This window comes from Myotis nattereri (genome assembly GCF_964212035.1).
Source record: "Myotis nattereri genome assembly, chromosome: 16".
NCBI lineage: Eukaryota > Metazoa > Chordata > Mammalia > Chiroptera > Vespertilionidae > Myotis > Myotis nattereri.
In genome coordinates, this window is record NC_138091.1 from 49550043 (window position 1) to 49575959 (window position 25917).

The following is a 25917-nucleotide window of genomic DNA, read 5'->3' on the forward strand; positions in this document are numbered from 1 at the left end:
AAAATGAGAGAACAAAACTCTGAATTGGGGTCTAGGTGAACAAGTCTTTTCCCATACCAGTAAGTATGGAGTCATCAGTTAGAATGGTCCTTCCTCAGTTTTTTGTGAATCTATGACATCGCTCTAGTTGAGGACAGGTGTGTCTCCCCCCCAGGTACCGTGTGATGGCGACTGCGGCGTCCACTTTCCTCAGTCCTTTCACAGCTGCAAACACGTCCAGGTGCTCCCTCACTGTCAGGTTGGGCCACAGCGCATTCTCCTGAGGGCAGTACCCCAGGAACTTGAGGGTGTCCCCTCCGCTGTTCCTTTTCAAAATCACCTACACAAAAAGTTCATTCTTACCTTCTGGCCAAAATTATGGTTGTGTGTGTGTGTGTGTGTGTGTGTGTGTGTGTGTGTGTACTGCACTGATGTACTCCTCTTACACACACGGCTGCCAAGAGTACACAAGTCCGTAAGTAACCTCTTAGCTCTGGGGAAAAAATGCCAGAAACTCTATACATCAAAAGGCAGATATTCCACATTGTTCTATCCCTCCTAGAATGGTTTAGGCTTTATTACTAAGCCCATCACCACGGTTGAATTCAAGTTTGCTTATTCGTTTGTCCATTGTTTGACTTTGGAACTCTGTCCGTCATTTCACCCAACTTAGGCTGGACGTAAAGCCAAGTACCATTAATACACTATTCTAGTATTTGCTATGGAATTTAGACAGTTACTCAATTTCCCTCTAACATATGATCTCTGTTTTCTGAGTAAATATTGGATCTTGGCAATTCAATTAAACAAGTTCTCAGAATACATCAATCCACAAAACAAAGATCTCTGACCTCCAGTAAAGCAAATGTTTAGCTTTCCTTTCCAAAATCTCTCCTTTTAATGTCTCTACTTTTTCATTCAATAAAAGGCATACTATAGATAACATGCAGCTCTTTTCAACACCTAACTACTTTTTGGAATTAAAGAGAGAAATTTGTATTAATTTATCCTCTTTATTCAATGCATGAGTCACATTGATTAATAGGAAAAGATGGCCTGTGCTTTTAAAGATTGTCATCAATATGTATCTTAACTGCCTCACTGAGGCCGCGTTCATGAGCACACCTCTGTGTGTGTCACTGACCTCCCCTGCGGTTGGTGTTGAGTCTCCGGTTATCATCTTAATAGTTGTACTTTTACCGGCTCCATTGTGTCCTAACAGACCTATAACTTCACCTGAAAAAAAAGTGTGCTCAGAATTATAACCACAAACAATTATAAAAATAAAAGCACATACGATTTGAGGGCGCTCGCTGTGTGTCAAGCTTTATGTCAAATGTGCTATGTACATTATTTCACTAATTCCTCAGCCACACACAAACTCGAGTGTCCTTATGTCCCTTTATTTTATGGGCAAGGAAACTACGGTGTAAAGAGGATCAATATCTTTCCCAAGGTCATGCAGCCAATAAGAGGCTGAGATGGAAGTGAAACAAATTTTGATTCCAGTGCCTGTTGCATTTCACCGACACTTTCCTGAAACGTGCCATTTGTTAGGTATGAAGAAGGAACCACTGCAGCCCAGTGATTTCCCTTCTGTGCAGTATTCCCTGCTGCGTAATTAATGTTATTAAGAAAGCTATCCCATCCTTCTTAACATAAACACTGCCTCCTTTTTGGTGGCTGTTCTCTTTTGTTTTAGCAGAGCAGACATTAATGTCTTCTATGCAAAGAACAAATGGCTGTAACAGGCCATGAAGCAGACTGGGTCAGAGTTCTACTGCTGATGAGCTGGCTGCCTTTCATGTTTATCAGTGATCATCCCAGATTTGGATGGCATTATTCCCTTCAAAAGACCTCATCTTCAGAGGTCAAGATCACCCTGCCACCAGAACTACTGCTTCCAACCTTTTTTAACACAGAAAGAGACATTTCTTGTAGCAACTTTCTTCTTCTTCTTCTTGGCAAAGCAGTTTTTCTTTTTGCCTAAATATTCCTTCCGGAGACAACTGGCAATGATGACTGGCTTCTGCAAAGACGAGGGAATAACAAAATTATCACCTTGAGATGAGTGAGTGCCCCATACTCCCTTCTTCTGGCCAAATCTTTCCCAATGTAAAATAGTGAATCCAACCAATTCTCCTCAAAACTGCCATTTTAAAGCAAATTCTCCCAATCTGCAAAAGGACATTTGCACTGTATCATCTGACTCATGCTTGCCCTTCCTCAAAAAATAGGAACAGAGGCTTTCATCAAACCAATAACACTATTAAAAAACATACACTCATAGGCACACACACACACACACACACACACACACGTGCACACATACACACATACACCTCAGGTGAACGCTCTCCTCTGAATTGCTTTGCTCACAAATCTTTTAGGTTTTGTAATAGTCAGCCTTACCCACCAAAACTATGACTGAAAGAGTAACTTGTGTGTGTTCTTGGATCTCTGCTGGCTTTGAATATTTACTGAAATCAAGTAATGAACTCTGGGCAAGGATGAAAGAACCTCAGTGTGTGTGTGTGTGTGTGTGTGTGTGTGTGTGTATCCCCAACCCCCAAATTCAGATTAGCTAGTTGTCCACTTTATCTGACAGACAGTAGTATATGATGAAGAGTATTGCTAGTAGTTCCACCTCATCAGAGTCCGGGATCGTCACAGCATTCGCTGTTCTCATTCTTTCCATCTGAACGTCTTCATCCTCCCCTTCCGGTTCCTCTGGGTTTGGAAAAAACTTACTGCTTCTTGGTGAAATTCTAAAATCAGAGCAGGTTTCCAGTTGAACAACTTGTAGCAGAAATAATGAACGTTGTGCAAACTGCTATCAATTATTTTCATAGACTGAGTAACTGTGAGCACCCCACAATCTCCATGCTTCTGCTCTGTGCCCTCTGCCTTGCAGACAGCCTACTTTCCAGCAGTGATTCAAATGACACTGCTTTTACATCATCCTTGCTTTCGGTCTAAGTTTCTTCCTCCTTGTTGGCTGTGACTTCTTTTATAAATAATAAAACAGTACTCACACTCTGACAGGGTTGATAAAGGAATCTAGGGACTGTAACTTTGACACAGATATTTTGGAATTCTGAAGGCTTAGTGAGAAGAATGGATCAAAACATTTGCAATCAGAGATGTGTCCCTGAGATCCCAAGATATGCAATCACCAGTTTCTGAGCACTTTCATGTCTTGGGTACATGTGACAGGATCACTCTTTCCTGGCTACTACCAATCTAACCCTTTCCTTCCTCATCCCCACTGATTCCTGCTCATTCCTGTCTCTTTCCATCATGCCATCCCAAATTGCTGCTGTCAGTAGATTTCCTAAACCATGATTGTCATCTTGTCACTCTCCTGCTCTACCGCCTACTTTAGACTTGAGCTTGATTCATACTTTCTGAGTTAGGCAAGGTTTTCAAAACACACCGGTCTGTTTCTGATTGCATAATTTGTAAAAACCTTCCCTATGGTTCCCTATTCCAAGACACTCCAATATGTATCTAGCTTAATTTTAATTTCCTATTAACCTCCTGCACAAGGTTTCACGTTCATTCCAGCAGCCTTCGTGAACCTATAGGGTGGTAGCATTTATTCCAATTTTTGTTCTTTTGTTCAGACTCCTCTTCCTTCCTAGATTGGCTACATTTACCCAATTGCTTGTCTATATTTAGCCATTATTTTTAAGTGCTACCACTTGTATATGACTTTCTTCTAGAATGTTAGTAAAATTATGGTCTGCCTTATTTTTTTCAGTGTCTTATGTGTGCTCGTGTAGCATCTCCTGCTAGATTATAAGCTCATTAACATACCAAGAATTATAATGGTGTATACTACACAGTCCCTTAAAAACAATCCTGTACAGTACTTTTTACTCAATTAAGTTAAGCCTATTAAAATGTCTTTAACAAGGAATATTAAAATAAAACATGAATCTCTCAACCTGAATATAGGATCCTTTCTCATCAATTTCTTCCTAAAGTTCATTTCCAGACACCGTAGAATGAAAAGGAAAATGAAAGATTGAAGGTAAGGCTATGAGGGGGGAAAAGACAATCAAAATTAGCATCACCATGAAAACAACAATTTCAATATTAGAAGTGACTTAAGGAGTTTGATAATATATAAAGGTAGATTTGATAACATTTTCACTGTATTTGATATTCTATGAAACTCTCAGAGTTGGCTTCATTGCTCTCCAGAGAGAGCATGACATCAATAGAAGGAGTACACTGATACTGACTCTGTTCATGCCAGTGAGAGTTTGGGCTTCATACTCAGTCTCATACAATCATTATAACATTAGTCATCCAGAATTTGAAGCCTCTGGTGGGGTGTATGTGTGTGTGTGTTCAAATGTGTAAAGTGCCAAATTTTTAAGCACCAAAATTAAATTTTTAATTTAGTGCAAAGCATACAAATGCATCCCCCTCATGCAAGAACAGTTAAATGGAAATGTCTTCTTACTATCAGCAATGCCAGATATAGCAGATACTCCTCTGAAGCTCCTAAATATTCCACCAAGTCAGGAGAACCCTGTAAAGTGAGAAAAAGGTGTATTTAGATGAACCTCATCTGTTCATGAATCTCATCTCACTTAAGACAATTCAATGCCCATTACACGACCTTGCCAGCCTTCTACGTAATTCTTGCTCATGTATCGGGTAAAAGTCAATTTCTGACTGTGCAGTGTGTCCTCCCCGCTTCTCATGTCACTCAGTGGCCTATTACCCTGTGCTTGTGCTGTAGGCTCCAATGCTTTTATATTGAACACTGTGAGTTGGCAGGATTCGCCCTGCTAGGAGAAACTGATGTACATCCTTATATATGGTTCCTCTATGTCATTAAGTAGAGTTTCTGAGAATAGATCCTGGCAAACAACAGTCCCTTCTCAATCTTTAAATTTTGGAGTTCAAGGTCAAGTCCATGAGCTGTATTTTCCTTATACTTACTCTGTAGGTTATATCATCTAGTTCCATGGCCTTAAATATCACTTACATGCTGAGGAATCTCAAGTGGTTAGCTTTAAGTCCCCCAAATCCTCAAAACCCTGATACTGAATATCAGACTCATATATCTAACTGGCTACTTGGTATTTCCCATTGCATGTCTATGAGGAGCCTTAAACCTACTATGTCCAAAATAACAGAAGAAGGGCATCTCATTGGCCTCTCAGTTGGGATACTTGTTCCTAGGAGTGAGGGTTATCATGAGAACTATGAAGTTCTACTACAGTGGAGTTGCCTTTGACCTTCATAAACCAAGGCAGGCTTTCCTACTGAATGAGAACATGATTCTCGCCTATGGTAAATGAATTGGCTTTCAGAAGACAGAGACCTCAAACCTGGTACAACTGAAAAATCTACCTACATTTTTACAATATTCAAGGCTGCCTTCAATGGCCACACATGTCATGACCAAAGGAACAAGAGTGAGATTCTTACCTCCGAGAAAATTAATAGAGAGCCAATCAGTGTGAAAGGCGGGATCAATATGGTGCAGATTAACAGCCCTAGAAATCCATAATTAGTCATTTCAATAGAAACTATCGAGAAGATGGTGACCTGAAATAGAAACACAGTATAGTTTCACTGAAGTGCAACAATCTGAACGTTTTGATGTTTTGCAAGAGAGTGGAGCTTCATCTTGTAAATGTTCTTATTTTCAATTCCCATCTCACTTCCCAAGCCAGTACTGCCACCTTACTTCTTTTCTTCTGCAACACAGAGAATTCTGTATTGGATTGTCACAATTCTGTACTGGATGGAGTATGAGGTTTTTAAGACACAGCAGGGCCTCTCAAATTCAATGTGCATACAAACCAGCAGGAGGTCTTATTAAATTTAGATTCTGACAAAGGATCCATTTATTACACATTACTCCACATCCTGCATTTTTCCATTGCTCAGTAGGTCAGAGATACCCCTTTTAGTTTTTGGCATACCAGCTATCATTATATAACTGCTTAGTATTTCCTTGAATGATGTGCAAGAATGCAATAATTTTGCTTTTAGAAATGATGTTCCAATTTCTCTGTTCCTATAAATGCTGGTCAACATAAATTTTTGTATATTTACATTTTTAATCTTTAAGGAGAGATTCTGAGAAGTATGCGCACTTAAATTTTCAGTAGTTACTAACAGGTTATTTTTTGAAAAGATGATGACAGTCTATTCTCCTATACACCATGAGTTAGTGTACACATCACACCATCTCACCGAGACAGGACATTATATGAATGGTTGTAGGTGTCTTCATTTTACTGCTGATATTAGGTGAATAACTATATAATTTACCATGTAATATGATATTGGATTTTGGTAATTTGTGTTTCTTATATTTATCTTTTTATTTTGCTCAGTTTTTTTTTTTAAAAAAATGAATTGTATGGGCCCTAGCTGGTTTGGCTCAGTGGGTAGAGCATTGGGCTGCAGACTGAAGGGTCCCTGGTTCAATCCAGTCAAGGGTACATGCCCGGGTTTCAGGCTCAATCCCCAGTAGGAGGCATGCAGGAGGCAGCCAATCAATGGTTTTCTCTCATCATTTATGTTTCTCTGTCTCTTTCTCCCTTCCTCTCTGAAATCAATACAAAATATATATTTTTAAAAAGGAGTTGTACAGTATTTTCTTAACTCAGGCAGTTTTCCTCTTTTAGTTTGACAGCTGTTAATACTGAGCCATCAGCTTATTCTGAATTAAATCACACCTATTTATTATTACTATTTTTTAAATTTATTTCTGGGGTTGCTTGGCCATCTTTTTATTTAGAGAGTTATCCTTGATTTTTCTGATTAAATTTCTCAGGGATTTTCTTTCTTACTATATCTTTCACAGGATTGTTATTAAAGTTATGCTCACTTTACAAAAGGAACTATTGAATTTGAGGATTTTTCTATATAAATAAGCCCTAACCATGATTCTCAAAGGTATGTAATATTCACATATGTTTTACAGACTTCAGTGATCCCTACCCATGCTTTTATAGTAATTTTTATTTTGTTGAATTCTTTATTTTGGCTCATTTCTTGGTTGAATGAATTTCATCTTTAAGTGGCTCATCTTTTTTCCTAGCATTATGGAGATATAATTGACAAATAACATTTTGTAAGTTTAAGATGTACAATGTGATCATTTGATAGATTTGTATATTGTGAACAGATTACCAAAATCATGTTCGTTAACACATCCTTCACCACACATAATTACCATTTTGTCATTGTTGTTGTTACAGTGGGCATATTTAAAGTCTACTATCTTAGCCCCTTTCAAATATATAATATTGTGAACTATAATCATTATACTGTACATCAGATCCCCAGAACTTATTCATCTTATAACTGGAAGTTTGTATTCTTTGACAAACATTTCCCCCACCCTCAGCCCCTGGTAACCAGCATTTTACTTTGTTTCTATGAGTTTCTACATGATTCCACTTTTATTAAGTTCAGAAACCGGATAAACGAATCTATGGTGTACTTCTCCATATGTAGGTTACACTGTTCAATACATTTTATTTTAAAAGAATCACATTGGTTATTATATGGAGAATAATTTACAGGAGGCAAGAGTAGAAAGCGGGAGACCATTTACAGGTCTGTTGCAATACTCCAGTAGAGAGATGCTGAAAGCTTAGACAATGGCAGTGGCAGTGACACTGAGACACACCAAACACACTTCAGAAATGTTGAGTTTTAAGGTCATATAAATGGATTGAATATGAGGAGATACAGAGAGGAATCAAAGATAAGTCTAGATTTCTGGTATGAGCAATTATCTGGGTACTGTAGTAAAGTCAGATATTAAAAGACAAAGAAGAACAGGATTGAGGAAAGGATTATATTTTAGAAATGTGATTCTTGAGGTGTTTTTAAATATTCAAGTGAAATTGTAAGTGACTTATTGAAGGTAGAAGTGTCTAGCTCCAGGGACAGGCTACACCTAGAGACATGTTTGAGGTCCTAGTTTATAAATGGTGCGCACCCTCACATACAGTATATTTTATATGTGTCTATGATTATCTTATTTAGAATTTTCTAAAGAGCAACATTAATTTACCAATCTGTTTAGTATAAAGATTAAAATATACATTCTTAAAATTATATAAACTGGTTTAAAAACAAAACAATGTGCACTGTATGCTTACTTACAATTAAGAAGAAAAATGACCAAAGGCCACTATTTTTCCTCCCATTGCGAAAAATGAATGAAATCACATATGTCAAGAAAATAAGAGATGTGACATATCCAATACTACACAGGATCTGAAAAGAAAAGATTAAGGTTGAATACGGTAAACGCTATCTAGGAAAGTATTCCTACTTAAACCCCAACTTTCCAAACTATGCACTAGCAGAAGTAAGGTGAAGTTCTTTGGTTTAAGATAAATAATGTCACTGCATCCATTAAAAATAATCTAATGAGCCATTTCCTAATTTTTGCCACTTACCTGAATTAACAAATTCTGGATTATAACTATCATTTCATCTGGGTTAAAAATGTAATCCATTATTTGCATCACAAGGAGGATCAAGAAGTACAGTGGGACATCCACCAACGCCTGCCCAAACCAGTAAGCGGAAGGGTGGAGGCCTGAGATCCGGAGCTGGGAGTGAACTTTTTTCTGATTAAAAAAACAAAGTCATCAAAGGTACTGATAGTTCAGGCTGAGGAATTACAACTATGTAGTCACAAACATTCTATGTTCCTTCTATATGTTATGCTGACTTAGTAAATGGGTTTCACGTGCCACACTCCTGCTTCTGGGGTATTAATAATGCTGTAAAGTACACGATGACTTCATTACTTAAAAGGAAAATGCACCCACATATCTAGCTTACATTCCGTCACAGAATGACTAGGGGTTGCTTCAACAAGAAGATACCTGTTCCTTTCTTTCCAAAGCTACTCCTCCCTTTGACATCATGAAGACTTGCTAATTATACAAATAATCAAAAGATGTAGGCTTACAATTTCCTATAAGATAGATAAATTGTATGCTGGATGTCAATAGTGCATTTATAATTGGCATTTTATCTGGGGTCTAAGAAATGATCATCTCCCTAGTCGACTTCATTAAAAATGGCTTCTTTAGGTTGGCCTAAGAAGTCTTCCGTTAAAATGTTACACTCCCTGTCTTGAAGCAAACCATACTTTTCATTAATGTAAGTGAAAACCAGTAGTGGATTTTGATATCGTGGACCACACTATAAGCTGTATTTTGTTGCAATGATGGTTTTAACATAAGGTCCTAAAATATAATGTGGCCTGTTCTAACAGTAAAGCACAAAAGCATTTAAAATTTTAAATCTGAAATTGAGTCTATAAAAAAAGATGAACTAAGGGGAAAGTTTGAAAGCAGATAAGTATTCTGGAAAGGAGAGTATGGCTGGAAGGAAGCAGGAAAGAGAATGACAGCGAGGACACATTAGAGGGCTGACATGCCCTATTTATTCATTTGTTCATGTGCCTGCCTTTGCGTTGGTCAAAGAGCTCTTGTAGAGTTTAAGTTGTGTGTGTGTGTGGGGGGGGGGGGGGTAAAAAGGCAATAAGCAAATAAGTACAATAGCTACATAATTAAAAATGTTATTAAAATTAAAAATGGAAAACAAGTAAAATTAAAAGTGTTAAGGAGGTTCAGGGTCATAGGAGAGGCTTTACAAAGGCGATGAATTGTAATACAGCATTGGGGTAGGGAGGGAAGGGTCCTTTGTGAAGGGTTAGGGTCTAAGCCAGTGATGGCGAACCTTTTGAGCTCGGGGTGTCAGCATTTTGAAAAACCCTAACTTAACTCTGGTGCTGTGTCAAATATAGAAATTTTTTGATATTTGCAACCATAGTAAAACAAAGACTTATATTTTTGATATTTATTTTATATATTTAAATGCCATTTAACAAAGAAAAATCAACCAAAAAATGAGTTCGCGTGTCACCTCTGACACGCGTGTCATAGGTTCACCATCACTGGTCTCAGCAATGAGTAGGAGTATCCATGTGCCAGATCTGGAGCATTGCAAGCTAGGAGATTAGGAGGAGAGAAGGCAGGGCAGTGAGTAGAGCTAAGGTTTTGGGGACCCTGGAAAGAAGCCAGTAGAGCTGGACATGGCTATCAAGATGAGAGTGGCATCAGATCAAAGTGGAGACACCCGGGTCCACCCAGGCTTTTGAGGCTACTCAAGTATTTCATTCTTTTTCCTTGGTTTGATAAGGAACCACTGAGAAGATTTAGGCAGGTAATTAACAAGGTCAGGGTTGTGTTTTTAAGATAGTGCTCTGTTACACTGTGTGGAATAGGAGACAATAAATGAGGCCCCATCGAGAGCAGCTAGGGGGGCTGTTGTGCTCATCCAGGAAGAGGGGATGCCTGTGGGTAAGCGCCTAGGAATAAAACTAAGTGGTAGAGCAGATAAAACTCCCACTTCCTGTTAGATGATGATATCGCCTAAGCTACCCTTCCTGAGATCTCTTATTGGTTTAAGAAAAATAGCATTTTCTTTATAGTTGCCAACCTTTAATGAAAATGTGGGCTGTTCATTGTTTCAGGTACATAAATTAGGTGTACCACCTACATATAAACTTATGGTCAGAGATGGGAAAGGGTTCCCTGGGCATTAAGAACATGTAAACACTTTGTCAACCCTTCTTACTTTATAGTCACCGATGCTGCTCATGGCAATGAACGGAGTAAAACAGGCTGCCCCAGGTATCCAGAGGAAGGGATTGCTCATGGACTCATACTCCTCAGACATGGACTCCTGAAATCATGCAGAACACAAGAGTTGATGGCAATTGGGTGTAAGGGTCATTTTTACTTTTTTAACTAAATCACTCAAATAAATCAACCAATCTGACTACCAAAGACACTTCCCAAGGTTCTCTTTGCAACTTCTTTCCACATTAACTTTCAATCACAAGTTGCCACAACATGGGAGCTTTGAACATGCCTCCTGCTTTACTTAGGAGGAAGCAAATGCCACCAGGTCGCAAGAATTGGCCAAGGTCCCACAGTTAAGAACATGCAAGGTAAGCACAAAATGTCTGCTCTCTAACTTTATGAGGGTACCATTTAAGCTGATGTCTTTATGGGCAATAGAGCTGTGGACTGCCAACGCTACTCTCAGAAAGTGGTGCCAAATCAGTTCAGCCTAACACTTATGAAGAATCATTCCTCTGGCTCAACTTAATGCATAAGTAGCAAATTCAAACGCCTTTGGGGACCTGGTAGATATAAATGCATGAGTAGGGGATGTTAGGAAATAAAAGTGATGGGCCTTGGAGAAAAATGATCAGCACACATTCCACGTAAGGACATTAAGTCTTAAAAACGTCAAAATCCTGTACAGGTCAAAGAGGGCCTTGGGTTTTGCTAGAAGCTTTGATCTGATCTATGATCGGTTGCCTTGCTACACTGCAAGCCATCTGTATCATGAGGTCTGATATCATGAGTTTTGAGATCATCTTACTTCTCTCTTCTCTTAGCCCAGCGGTTCTCAACCTGTGGGTCGCGACCCCTTTGGCAGTCGAATGACCCTTTCACAGTGGTCGCCTAAGACCATCCTGCAGATCAGATATTTACATTATGATTCATAACAGTAGCAACATTACAGTTATGAAGTAGCAACGAAAATAATTTTATGGTTGGGTCACAACATGAGGAACTGTATTTAAAAGGCCAGAAGGTTGAGAACCACTGTCTTAGCCCTTCCTAAAACTTCGTGGCAAATTATATTTTAGCCCTATCCAGTTTGGCTCAGTGGATAGAGCGTTGGCCTGCAGACTGAAGGGTCCCAGGTTCGATTCCGGTTAAGGGCACATGCCTGGGTTGCGGGCTTGATCCCCAGTGGGGGGCATGCAGGAGACAGCCATTCAATGATTCTCTCTCATCATTGATGTTTCTATCTCTATCTCTCTCCCTCTTTCTTCCTCTCTGAAATCAATAAAAATATATTTAAAAAATTATATTTTAAACAAGAACTGCTTCTAGTTCTAACTAAGCCTGTTCTCCAATCTACTCAAAACTGAACACTCTTTAATGGAAACAATGCATTCCCAAGGAAAGTAATATTAACAGCAGTAACGATAACAAATGTATTTTATTGAGCACCTATGGCTCCCTGCATCATGTTTTATTACTCATGTTTATACTAACTTGGCCAACTGAACCGGGTGTTCACATTGCCTCATTTACTTCTAAAGAAACCCCAGTGACGAATTTCTTACCTGTATTTTTTGTGTGTGTGGATTGGCAAACCAAGGCTTGCAGAAGCCAAGTTGTTAAGGAGGCCCCAGTGTCTGGCCTTGATGACTCTGGCTGTTTCAACCAGGTCCCACTACTTAGGACCAGAGATGGTGGCAGATCGAAGACCAAAAGTCATTCCTTTTTCTGAATTAATTGTATTTTCTGCTGTTCCACTGACCCTAAGTCATCCAATTAAGTTTACAATGTTATACGATTATTTTAAATATCGTGTGTGTGTGTGTGTGTGTGTGTGTGTATGAATGTAAGTAAGTTGTAAGTATATAAAACATGACCCTGGCCAGTATGGCTCAGTGGTTGAGTGTAAACCTATGAACCAGGTCACGGTTCAATTCCCGATCAGAGCATATACCTGGGCTTGATCCCCAGTGGGGGGTGTGCAGGAGGCAGCCGGTCAGTGATTCTCTCTCATCATTGATGTTTCTATCTCTCTCTCTCCCTCTCCCTTCCTCTCTGAGATCAATAAAAATATATTTTAAAAGAAACAAACATGAACTTATTCAATAATAAGTTCATAAAAATCAACACGATGCTATTTCAGCATTTCAGGTATTTTTTTTAAAAAAAAACTTCTTATAGTTCAGGATAAGGGATGTAATATACTTACTTCAAGATACGTGCTTCTGTCTGTTTGGATGTGTTCTGAAGAATTAAAAACTCCAAGTAGCCCATTGCTAATGATGTCCATGAGGACAGGGAAGCAATTCAGCCTTTTGGTATTGCATGCTATTGAAAATCTCTGGTGCTGAAATAAAACAAATGTGCATTCTGAGTCCTCAGAGAGCCAATGCAAAATATAATGCAAGAATCTGATAGAAAATCAAAGTATTGACAACACAATAAGGCTAACGCACTGAATACGATGAATACCACCATCACTAATATCTGATTAAGTCCCAAAATACTGCAAGAAATACAGTATTGTGGTCTTTACTGGCCACTGTATCAGCCACAATATGTTATATGCAGGCTGTGGGCAACTAATTGTAGCCCACCTTCTCCTCTACAAATGAGAACTACCCCATCTGCTTATGTCAAATTGGTCTTTTATGTCAGTCAATATGTATTTCTCAGATTGCACGTTCATACTCCATCTTTGGTAAGATGCAGCAATCAGAGCCCAACATACTTTGTCATCACCTAACACCGTGATAGCACCGTTGTATGATGGCTCGTTGGCACCACGTCGAATTCCAAACGCATCCACTTCCAAAGCTATGTTCTGCTGCCTCAGTGAATGTATAAAGTTTTCAATGCTCGACCCTACCAAGAAGGTAAAATTCAAAAGAAGCAAAAATGCAGTAAAACAAGTCAAATAGTATATTTTTTAAAAAACCTTATTAATGTCACTCAAAGCATACCATAATGATGATTTCCTTAAAAAGGCAGAATTGATGGTGTGGTACTAAAACCCATTCTGATACCAGGGATATGACAAAGTAACTTTACCTAGAGGCTAGGTATTTTACTTATAATGTTGTTAGTGTACAAATATGCATAACTCACAGACAACAGTGAAGAAAGAGGGGCTTGGGGTGGGGCGGAGGTGGGCAAAGGAGGGGGAGATGGAGACATCTGTAATAGTGCCAACAATAAAAATCAATTGAAAAAATACTGTTTAAAATTATCATTATCATCCTTGAAGATATTAATCTTCTATTTTCTTAGAAATTTGGGATATATTTTCTTTCCAGAGCCTTAGAATGCATAGTACTTCAAAAATGTTATGGAAAGATCTAGAAGATCAGTCAATGGTCAAGTAAGCTTGCAAAATGTGTTTCTAAAACCAACTCTTCCACCCTCTATTTGCCATTTTTAAATTAATTTTCTGTTTGGCATCATGTCCAAATAGTCCATTTCTAAATAGTCCAGCTGGTGTTTCTCAGTGTTTAGAGCATCAGCCCATGCACCAAAGGGCCTCGGGTTCGATTCCCACTCAAGGGCATGTACCTCGGTTGCAGGTTTGATGCCTAGCCCCAGTCAGGGCATGTGCAGGAGGCAACCGACGGATGAGTCTCTCTCACATTGATATTTCTCTCTCTCTCACATCGATATTTCTCTCTCTCTCTCTTTCCCCCACCACCCCTCCCTTCCACTCTTTCTAAAAAAGTTATGGAAAAATATCCTTGGGTGAGGATTAAAAAATAATAATAAAATAATAAAATAAAATAAAACATACAGAGTGTGATTTTTCTTCGTGGTTTATGCTGTCTGGGGAATCTCTGAACAAGCACAACATTGAAAGGTTGAATTTGAGCTCCATGTTCACCTGTTTTATTGATGACCAGTAAGTGTGTCAGAGGAGCTTGAGGCGGTTGTCCCGGTGAGAGGAAGTACATATTGGGAGACAGTCCCCAAGAATAACTCTTCCGATATATCTCATAGAATAGATATTCCAAAAGCTGAGGGAAAAGGCTAATGCACAAAAGCAGTAATCTGCATGAAGGAAAAGGTAAGAGAAAATCATGTAGAGCAACTCTGGTAGGTTTTTACATGTGGGCAGAGAATGGATGTTTTAATAGAAACTGCAAACACTAACCACATATATGAATCATGCTTTTCTTCCCCGTTTCTTTTTTCCTAAAATAAGATGGTTCCTATGAACCTCTCCTTGGTATTTCTCTCTCTCCAAGTGCCGCCCTCTACCCCCTTCAGACATGTCAGTCAAGCCTAGGAAATATGCTGATTACCACTCTTAAATATCCCTCTCTAATCCCCACTTTTTTGCTCTGATTCAGTCGCGCACTTCTTCTTTTTGGGGGGAACCACTGCAAGCTGGCATATCGCCAACACCCTGACTTGCTACACTCTGAAACTTTCCCTTTCCTCTCCCCAATTTCTGCAAGTTCCAACATTTTCTCATCCACTCAGGTTCCGAAGTTCAATTATGATATACTCATTTCTCTCCCATACTTTCCTTTTCCAAATGTTTGAAAATTTCTCTTATCATCATTAGTACTTGCCTTGCACCTTCTTCTCTCTTCTACTTTTCAAGTTTGGACCCTAATTATCTCTCTTCTGACCTCTTTCAACATTGTCCTAAATGGCTCTTTTCCTTGTGCCCACTGTCTACTGTTTCCAAACCATTTGCACTGTTTCCCGGCTAAGTTTCTTGGCATTCTGTTCTAATGATATCACTTGCCTGTTCAAACTAAAAACTAAAACTTCAAAAATTCCTTATTAGTCACAAAGTCCAAACTCTCTAGCTCTATGTAATATAGTATCAACATTGTTTTTACTTTTTTGCACACTCTGTGTCGCAAAGAACTCAAATTAATAACAGTTCTGCAGACTTCCCATGCATCTCCACGCTCAGAACTGCTCTCTGAATTTCCGTCCTGCTTTCCCTCCTTAGCTAAATGTTCCATTTTCCTACATCAAATTCAAATTCTCCCTCATGTAAAATTCTTTTTCCAGTGCCCTATTTGGACGCTATGGTTGACAATATTGTCTGATTTTGGACTATGCTTTCTTACTGTGCTTCTAATCACCCTCGAGAGCCAATGGAATGAATGAGTGCCCTGGGTGGAGAGCAGGGCTCATGCCAGGAGGTATCACTCGGTGAGAAACCGGAAGCTGGAGAGGACTGTAGAGGCTCCAGACAGTGACGTGAAGCCTTGGCTAAGATGCAGCCCCGCACAGAGGCGAGTGCTAACATTCATGCTTCTGGTAAACTACGTCAACCTTTTGATAAGAGCAGATTCTGTGTGAAACTAAGAGAAAAGCCCCACACTTTATCTGTTTTAATTACACACCCACCTAAGCAACTAAAAATTGGCTTCGACTTCTATGTTTAAAAGACCATATACAATTGCTGAAATTTATTTTATCCATGATGGGTTGTTGTTTTTTTCCTCTCTTGAATTTATTTTGGATGTGCCGACCATGCATACCTGAAACCCTCAGGTACTCACATGGTCATCAGAGTTTTTTTTTCATTCTTTAACTTCAGGAAGCGAACTTTCGCTATTGCACAGGTCTGCTGCCTCCAGAGAGCCATGCCGCTGGCTGTTTCCTCGGTCTCATTAAAGGAAGACAAAACTTGTTCCAGCTCAACAAGGCCTCCTGTGTCTTTTGTCCTATCACTTTGTAACTGTGTCCAAATTCCAATATCTAGAAAATATAAAATCAATAATTTATAAAGTGCCATTTCAGATGTGCCTAATTTCGATTTCCCTAAGATTATCTACTCACTACATGGTGTCAGAGTAGAGAGCCTTGGACAAAGATACAATTAATCTAACTCATGGTTTTACTTGATCACCTATTACAGAAATGGGAATGAAGCAAAAAGAGAAAGAAAGAAAGAAAGAAAGAAAGAAAGAAAGAAAGAAAGAAAGAAAGAAAGGAAGGAAGGAAGGAAGACTATAAGAAGAAAAAATGTGATATAATAAAAGAAAAATTTGTATTTTCTGAAGAAAAAAATTCTGTGTCTACAGCTTTAAAGGACTTAATTTATTCTAGAGAAATCAATGAAAAGAAACTTATATTTAGCCAAGAAGAAGAATCTATTCATTGCAACAGATAAACTATCTTAGTATTTCTGACACAGCTAGAAAATTTAATATAGATAGAACCCTTTCCTTTCCCCTCTGGGAATATTAAATTGGTGGAGGCAAGATTTTTTAATATAGCCATGGTTGAAAATAAAAGTTATGTCTTTTAGAAGAAGAGTCTAGAGAAATTGATCAGCTCTAGACTTTCAGAAAGCTAGATGAACATTAAAAGGTAAGCGTAATCAACCACGACGAAAATATATCAAGTGTATAACTTAAAAAAAGGATAAAACATAAAACCCCACTTGATCAATAAGGAAAAAAACAGAAAATGAAAGTGAAAAAGTGCAATAAAGAGTTGACACAGATAGTAAACCAGAAACAAAGAACTACCTTAGAATCATTAGAGAGAAAAGGCAGAACACTTTCCAAGGATGACAATTAGACTGACAGAAAAAATTTCAACAGTAACAATGGAACCTTGAAGACACTGGAATGATGTCATCAAAATACTATAAGAAAAGCAACTGTCAATCTACAACTCTAATTTCTTATCTTGGTAGCTCTTATACAATATTATGTTATGTATATAATAATAAATATAATAATAATAAATATTGTCTGCTCCATGAGGATTTAGTCTTATGCACTGCTGTATTCCACATGCTTTAAAAAATGCATGGTACAAAAATAGGATATTCAAAGTGGGAGGCCAGCATTGAGAGAAGGGGGTAGGAAACAGAAATACATTTCTATCTGTTCTACATTTTCCCAAGACAAGACTAAATCATTAGACTCCAAAAGCATATCATTTCAACATTCAAAGTATATTTTCAAGATAAAATACTGCACAGAAATATAAAATTTAATTTTTTTTTACCTGATTCATCAATAGCTGATTTTCCTTCTAGCTTCAAGAACACCTCGTTCAAAGTTGTCATGGAAACACCGTAATTCTCAATGCCTTGATGAGACCATCTATCAAGATCCCTATAAAGGTCTAAAGGTAGACACAAAAATGCATCAAAAGAATATGATTTGTAATGAATGAGATTGATAATAACATTTTAAAAAATAGAAAATTCATGTGATAGAATGCATTAATCAGAAGCAGTTATGATATAGAATTTCCCTTATTTATAAAATAGTCTAGACAGTATATACATTTCCATGTCTTCTTGAGTATAAAATGTTAAAGTTATTTTTTTTATTCTTAGAAAACTACGTATGTGAGGGATTTTGAAATAAGTTATATTTTATTTAATGTTTTAAAATATTTAATTGTTAGATTATGAAGAGTGTTATAGATAGATTGACTGTGTCAACCCAAAATTTATATGTGGAAATCCCCATTATTTAAGAAATATTTTCTAGAAAATCGAGATTTATACTTTCATGTTAGGCTTAATTGTTAGGCAATACAATAACAAATGCAAAAGAGCTAAGGTTATTGTAACATCAATATAAACCACTCTGTGGTCTCTGCATTCTGTTACCTGGGAATTTGTTTGTCCTTTCCAAAGGCAAAATATATACAAGCTTTTCTTCACTTTGTGCTGTTAATTTGGCATCAGGGATGTGCTGTTTAACAAGCGATGTTATATTGTCTGGATCACACATTTCATTCAAATGCAAACTAACATTTAAAAAGAGTAAATTTAAATTATTTTTCTCGAACACTATCTCTACAAACAATTGTAGTATGTGCTCGTCCTTTCATTAATGAGACAAAACATGTATAACCTAATGAACGAAGTGAGACATAAAAACACCAATATAGTCCAAACTGTATAATCTGTACCACATGGCAGGGGAACCAGTGTAAGGGATGTTAGAGAAAGAGAACGTGACTCAAGGATTAGTATTTGGAGAAAAGAGATATTCTGCTAGACCGTGGCTGGGGTGAGGTGTAAGGGAACGCCTAATTTTGTTTCCACCTGCTCAATAACTCAACTTTGAATTCTCCCTTTGCAGTAAAGTATGAGTCCTTCAAAAACTAGCACTTGAACATGGGAAAAACAAACAGAGGGGTACTGTGTATAGTCATTAAGAACATGGTTTTATTGTTCTACTGATCCTTGTTCCAGAATGCAGGTTTAATGTCTCTGAGCATCAGTTTTCTCATCTGTGAGACAGAACAATACTAAGCTTTCCAAGGATCTCAAAATACAGAACAAAATAAAATATGTATGAGATAGCACAGGGCTTTGCACTAAGGAAACCCTCAATATGTTAGCTAATGTGATCTTTTTTTCTTTTTTGATCCAAAATGTATTCAGGTTGAAGCTGGTCTGTCTTGTTATGAGAACAGACAAAGTTCTTCATGAAATCATTGGATTTGAGCAAGCCCATTATTAGTCACATGCCCTGAATTACACTGAGGCTATAGAATGACAAGGGTATCACAATTGACTTTGATGACATGAACCTAAAAAAATCCATTTTAGAAAAAGCTATTTTGTGCTTACAAGGCCCTGTGCTAAGCACTAAGATATCAAATAAGAATACAGCCCTTGCTGGTTTGGCTCAGTGGATAGAGCATTGGCCTGAAGACTAAAGGGTCCCGGGTTTGATTTTGGTCAAGGGCACATGCCCGGGTTACGGGCTCAATCCCCAGTAGAGGGTGTGAAGGAAGCAGCCGATCAATGATTCTCTCTCATTGATGTTTCTATCTCTCTCTCCCTCTCCCTTCTTTTCTGAAATCAATAAAAATATATATTTTTTAGGAAGAATACAAAACCTTCTCTAAAGGATCCCGTAACAAAATATAATCCTATATAATAAAAGGGTAATATGCAAATTGACCCTAACAGCAGAACGACTGGGAATGACTGGTCCCTATGACACACACTGACCACCAGGGGGCAGATGCTCAATGCAGGAGCTGTCCCCTGGTGGTCAGTGCACTCCCACAGCCACAAGCCAGGCTGATGGCTGCCAGGACAACAGTGGTGGCAGGAGCCTCTCCCGCCTCCTCAGCAGCACTAAGGATGTCCGACTGCAGCTTAGGTCTGCTCCCTGCTGGTAAGTGGACATCCCCAGAGGTCTGCCAGGCTGACAGAGGGATGTCTGACTGCCAGCTTGGGCCTGATCCCCCAGGGAGTGGGCCTAAGCCAGCAGATGGACATCCTCTGAGGGGTCCCAGACTGCAAGAGGGCATAGGTCGGGCTGAGGGGACCCTCCCCCCCCCGAGTGCACAAATTTTTGTGCACTGGGCCTCTAGTATAAATATAAATATATAATGATATAATATAAATATAATGTAAAGCATATTATAAAATAAGTGAGGGAGAAGGAAGTTGAGTCAATTCAATTAAGTGCTTTGCACATTGTCAATTACTCATTTGTTCAATATCTTTAGTCTTAAATGCAAAGCAGGTATTATTGCTGCTGCTCCATAAATGAAGTTACTGAGAATCAAGTCAATTAATGAAGTTGCCTAAGACAACAATTCAAAGTAATGCTTTCAGGGTTCCTGAGGAGTGGGTGCTTTTCAAGGAGAAAACACTCAGAAAAGACTTTCAAGAATGGATACGATTGGAACGTGGTTTGAAGGGGTTGGAGGATGACATGTTAAACAGATGTCCTATCTCAAGCAGAGACAAAAACAACGCTATGGAACACCCCAGAGAACAGTGGGCAGTTCCTTTTAGTTGGAAGGTACGGATTCAATCAGGTAGTACCAAGCAATCATGATGGAATGGTAGGCTAGATCAGGTCAAGCACCTGAGTAAATATGGGGGGATTCATTTAACCACTGGAGATAAAGTGACTTGAATTATTTTTAAGAAATATTAATATTTTAGTGGGAGTATAGGGGTGATTCATATTACACCTGTAATCTTGGTCCAAGATTATAAATGAGTTGGGCAGATTATTAAAACTCTCTGACATGTCAAAGGAGAATAATAATACCATCTTAAAGTTATCTGGAGGTTTAAATATGATTATATGAGCATTCCAAATGTCAATATCTTAGCAAGTACCGAAGACATAGCCAATACTTATTAAGTGACAGACATTACTTAATAATGATAATAACTATGATCTGGAAGAGAAGGAAACAGGAGAGAATGAAGGAGAAAATGAATTCATGGGGAACCAAGAGGAGGCTATTGAAACTGTCACAATAAACCCAAATAAGCAATGAAATATGATAAGAGAAGGGACTGGAATATCAATACGTTTCTTCTAGCAAACAAAGTGTTGTGAAAATATTTTCCAAAAATTTTATTTAAACGTCGCCTAATCATTCTTCTAGTCTTCATGTCTGCAACCCCTCATATCCTTCACTCTAGCTAAGAAAAAGAGCCCCGGGGTGTAGTTCTAACACCTATCTCTTGAAATGAACACACCAGTTGTGCAGTCTACTTGCACATGCTCAATGTTGATATCCCCTGCCCTCAGCTTTTCCAACACGTTCTAACCTGTCTCCAACGGCGAGGTCGTACCTTAAATGGTAGCCGATGCCCCATTTCTTCTTCAGGAATAGAGACGAGCCTGCACACTTCAGCTTCCCATTAGATATAAACACCTTTCGGTCTAAGTATTAAAAGCAAAAAAATAAAGTAAAATAACTTGCATTAAGGTATTGTATTTTCACTATTAATATAAAAGAACAAATTCATTAATAAGCAACGTATTTTAGAAGCATGACCCACTAAAACAGATGCATTCGAATCCTGATCATATGCAAGCCACTTTCTTTGTCATACAGTAACTAAAATGACATGTTAGTTTATTCTCTAGTACTAGTATATTTAGAAAAAATTATGCATTGAAAGGATCTGTTTCAAGCCAACTGACATTCATATTGAATAACGTCAATATGAACGTCAGTTGTTATTAATCTTTTTTGTTGTTAATCTTCACCTGAGAATATTTTTTTCCATTGCTTTTCAGAGAGAGGAAGGGAGGGAGGGAGAGGGTATGGAGAGAGAGAGAGAATCATCGTTGTGAGAGAGACACATTGGCTGGTTGTCTCCTGCATGCACCCCAACCAAGGGGATGAGGAGAGAACCCATAACCCTGTTATGTTCCCTTAACCAGGAATCAAACCTGCAACTCTTTGGTGCACAGGCCGGCACTCTAACCACTGAGCCCACTGGCCAGGGCAAAGCATAATATATCTTTGAGAATAGCTATATATTTTACAACCAATGCAATAGGTTCAGAGTACTTCCATGGCACAATGTACTCAGGGATATAGGTGCTCAAATGGGTGAAAGATTCTCATGGCAGTCACACCCATGGCAACTAACTGTGCTAGAATGAATTTATACATATTCCACACGTGTCTCTGATTTCTCACTAAGGTACATGCAAGAAACCTAAGAGTCACCAGCCAGGATGTCAGCCTCATCCATGAACTGGGTGCTGAAGAGGATGACTCTGTTTGATTTCCTCTCTTTAAGAAGGTTCCACACACGGTGCCTTGAGAGAGGATCTGATCCAGCGGTTGGTTCGTCCAGTAGCAAAATCTGCACAGCACAAAAGCACATAAAATCATTTCCCCTCCCAGGCAAAATTTCATTAAAAAAGCAACTTGTATTTGGAGACATAGCTCAGTACTTAATTTTCCATTGTAACTGCTCTCTTGCTTTTAGCGTTTACAAATTAAGTCTGACCGAATACAATTGTTTCTCAACCCTCAATCTGATTTTGTCGGTAATTTTAGTTTGATTTACCTGAGGATCTCCTAAAATGGCAATTCCAAAAGTTAGTTTCCTTTTTTGTCCTCCGCTTAAATTTTGAGCAAGAATGTCTTGAATATTTTCCATTTCCAAGTCCTGTAACACTTGTTGTACCTAAACCAAAGAAAGGTTATTTGGTCCAAAACCCAGACTGGTTATTTAAAAAAACAGTATCATTTGTCTGTTCATTATAAGGGGCCTTTTTGCCCTTTAGAGGGTGAACTGGGTAGAAGTAACACAAGTGCAGTTAGAATTTCCTAGGTAAACAATTTCATCCTCATGGCTGCATGGCATTTAACATGGAATCTACCTCTTGTTCCACTTCCTGTGGCTGGATCCCTTTTATTTTGGCAAAGAGCCTGAGGTTTTCCCTCACTGTCAGGAAGCCGAATTGCACATTGGATTGCGGGCAGACTCCAGTGAGCATGCTGACAGTCTCCAAGTCAGCCGTTTCTGAAAGTGAGTGGTTGTAGATGGTGACCGAACCTAAAAGTTAAAGGTAGACAGTTAACATCAGGGTAATGTTGCATGCCTGCTTTATGTAAGATATTTTTAAATGAAAAAACAATGTGTGTCAATCACTAGAGTCCTTTAAAGATATTGGGCCTATCTATAGGGAATACACTATTGACTAATTAAAAATGTAATGTTCATAAGACATCTGACCCAGCTGGGTGCCAATTCATAAGCATAAAGCTACTTACCAGGAAATATTTAAACCAAAAAGATTTTCCTCAATAAAGAGAACATGAGTCTATACAAGAATAACTTGAAGAAATTTCTAAAACTTTTAAATACCTGGGTGTGACTAGTAGTTAATGAAACTACTATTGAAATTAACTAATAAAAATGCAGTTAATTCATTTGCCCATGTTCTTGTCATTAGATAATTGTCTTCTCACCTGATGTTGGGTCCGACAATCCACTGAGTATGTTTAACAGGGTCGTTTTCCCTGCTCCACTGTGACCAAGGAGCGCAGTGATCTGGCCTTCATATATGTCAAATACCAGACCTGGCAGTATATATAAAAAAAAATTATACTCAGAGCCTACATAGTAACTTTACATTCTCTGAAATTTTTGTAAGTTCTTATAATATGGGTATATTTGGCTAGCAATAGTCAGAATCATCCCAAAATTCCTTTCTTTAAAATGGTATCTGCTATGATATACATTTTATAGGTGTAATATTACCATAATATATTATTCTATGATTAACAATTTTGGGGATCAAAGCAGTTTTGTCTTTAAAGATGGGCTGATTACAATGAAGATAGCTTTCAGATTAGAGAATGCGGTGAGCTGAAAATACACTAGCATGATCCTATCATGCATCTCTCAAACCTATAGGATATCAGGGTTGCATCTGACTTTCTGAAATTGTTACGTGGTTTTTCCTTTGGAAGGAAACATACTGGGTTCGAACAAAGGAGCATCATGATAGCTGGACTATCTGTTCTTCGTCTGCCAAAACAGTATCACAGTTGAGACACAGTCTTGAAACCACCCCGCCTGTTACATATGATATTTATTACCTTTCAAAGCTTCTACTTTTTCATGCTTCCCTTTTTTATATTCCTTTTTAAGATTTTTTATTCTGGAAAAAAAAGATGAAAATGTTTTGAAGAAATGGTGGAGGTGGACAGATGGTTGAGACATCCACTCACTGGAGGGTCTCTTTCCCCTTTCTGCCTCACCTGCCTCTTCCTTCTCATCGTATTAACCAGGAAGCAAAGAGGAAAGAGGCAGAGTGAAGCGCAGAGAAAAGGGGGTGAAAACAACCAGGGAGATGGTGACCGTGTCTGTCACAAAGACAGCAGACAGAGAAAGAGAGCCAAGCAGGAACAATGGAAAGGAGATCATGAAGAAAGTGGAAATATGAATACTGTTTATTCATGGATGGCTGTTGCTAAACCACAGATATTAGTAAATGTAAATGCTGACAATATAAGAAAACAAAATGTTATCTAGAAAGAGGGTAGCCCTTCCTGAGGGCAGCAGCCTGGACATCAGTGGGTACAAGAAGGACACCGAAGAAAACCTTTGTCATATCTGGGTTTTGCCCGATAGATCTCTGGTCTCTGACGGGTGTTTCATTTGCATCTCCAGGTAGTTCTTTCATTACCTGATGGCTTCTTTCCCATGGAATTCTGGAGACACTGGTTCAAAAGAGTCATTAGATGAAGAATCTGAATCTATTTCATTCTCAAGGGCCACGTGGTCAGCTCTTTGGTGTTGAAACCAAAAAGAGGGTTTCAGGAAAAACCAGGGGGAATGTCGACGTCCATGTTCAGCTACATGAATGGGAGGCAATTAAATATTGGGTCAGGCACCACTTTAAGGACTGCAGTCACCATAGCAGTAGCATTCTTCATCTAGTTCCGACATGTGCACTAATAATATAATTATCCTTCATCGCTTACAAGTGTCTGTGTCTTAAAAAAATGTTTTTTTATTGATTTCAGGGAGGAAGGGAGAGGGAGAGATGGAAACATCAATGATGAGAGAGAATCATTGATCAGCTGTCTCCTGTACACCGCCTACTGGGGATTGAGGCTGAAACCCTGGCATGTGCCCTGACCGGGAACCAAACCTATGGCCTCCACATTCATAGGTTGACACTCAACCACTGAGCCACACTGGCCGGGCACAAATGTCTCTTTTTTTAATGAAACAATCTAAAGTGTCATGGCAGAACAAGATCTTAGGAAGTTATTCTATAAACAAAGTGCAGAATACCATTAGGCTTATTTTTAAAGTTTTGAAAAAAAACGCTTACTAATTTATAGTCAACACACCATAGATATTATTTAACCCACTATATCCTAAATATTATCATTTCAATCTGTAATCAATATTAATATTATTAATGATATACTTTTTATTCTTGTACAAAGTGTAGACCATTAAAGAAATGCAATGAATAAAATTGTGTTGAGTCACAATCATGAATCTACTTACTGGGCAAAACTTTGTCAAAATATAATGTTAATGCCAAATAGAGAAAAGTATCAAAAACCAACATGAAACAAGTAGCTATTATTAGGTTTGGGTTGCTTGAAGAGTCCAAATGGGTGTTAGCATTCACATCATAGTCCAAATGTATAAGCTAAAAAACAAAAACAAAAAACATAGACTATTGAAAGGATAAACAGAGCATCAAGAATTATTATTGTCTTACTAGAGGCCCAGTGCATGGATTTGTGCACCAGTGGGGTCCCTCGGTCTGTCCTGTGCACTCTTGCAATCCAGGACCTCTTGGGCGATGTCAGAGAGCTGGTTTTGGCCCGATCCCCACTGCCAGGCCGGCCAAGGGACCCCACTGGTGCATGAATCCATGCACCAGGCCTCTAGTATGCATATAAGATCTTTGGTTAATCTCCTCCCGCCCTCCCCTTTGCCCCTTTCCCTCTGAGATTCATCAGTCTGTTCCATGTTTCCATGCCTGTGGTTTCTGCTCTTGTGTTGAACATCTGCCCTCTGGTGGTC

General features: G+C 38.5%; 1 protein-coding gene across 1 annotated transcript in view; it reads right to left on the reverse strand.

Annotated features, from left to right (window-relative positions):
• Positions 1-25917, reverse strand: part of ABCA9 (ATP binding cassette subfamily A member 9) — a 51785-nt gene that overhangs the window by 7335 nt on the left and 18533 nt on the right. The window contains exons 10-33 of the mRNA XM_081109873.1: positions 25390-25537; positions 24554-24722; positions 23964-24025; positions 23331-23441; positions 22739-22914; positions 22423-22542; positions 22077-22215; positions 21187-21277; positions 18232-18371; positions 17616-17735; positions 16154-16352; positions 14509-14675; positions 13369-13502; positions 12847-12984; positions 10630-10737; positions 8433-8606; positions 8134-8247; positions 5431-5550; positions 4454-4522; positions 3930-4021; positions 2627-2747; positions 1888-2008; positions 1124-1215; positions 159-319 (exon numbers count right to left, since the gene is read on the reverse strand). Of these exons, the coding sequence (XP_080965999.1) occupies positions 159-319; positions 1124-1215; positions 1888-2008; positions 2627-2747; positions 3930-4021; positions 4454-4522; positions 5431-5550; positions 8134-8247; positions 8433-8606; positions 10630-10737; positions 12847-12984; positions 13369-13502; positions 14509-14675; positions 16154-16352; positions 17616-17735; positions 18232-18371; positions 21187-21277; positions 22077-22215; positions 22423-22542; positions 22739-22914; positions 23331-23441; positions 23964-24025; positions 24554-24722; positions 25390-25537 (3086 nt within the window). The remainder of the gene's footprint in view (positions 1-158; positions 320-1123; positions 1216-1887; positions 2009-2626; positions 2748-3929; positions 4022-4453; positions 4523-5430; positions 5551-8133; positions 8248-8432; positions 8607-10629; positions 10738-12846; positions 12985-13368; positions 13503-14508; positions 14676-16153; positions 16353-17615; positions 17736-18231; positions 18372-21186; positions 21278-22076; positions 22216-22422; positions 22543-22738; positions 22915-23330; positions 23442-23963; positions 24026-24553; positions 24723-25389; positions 25538-25917) is intronic.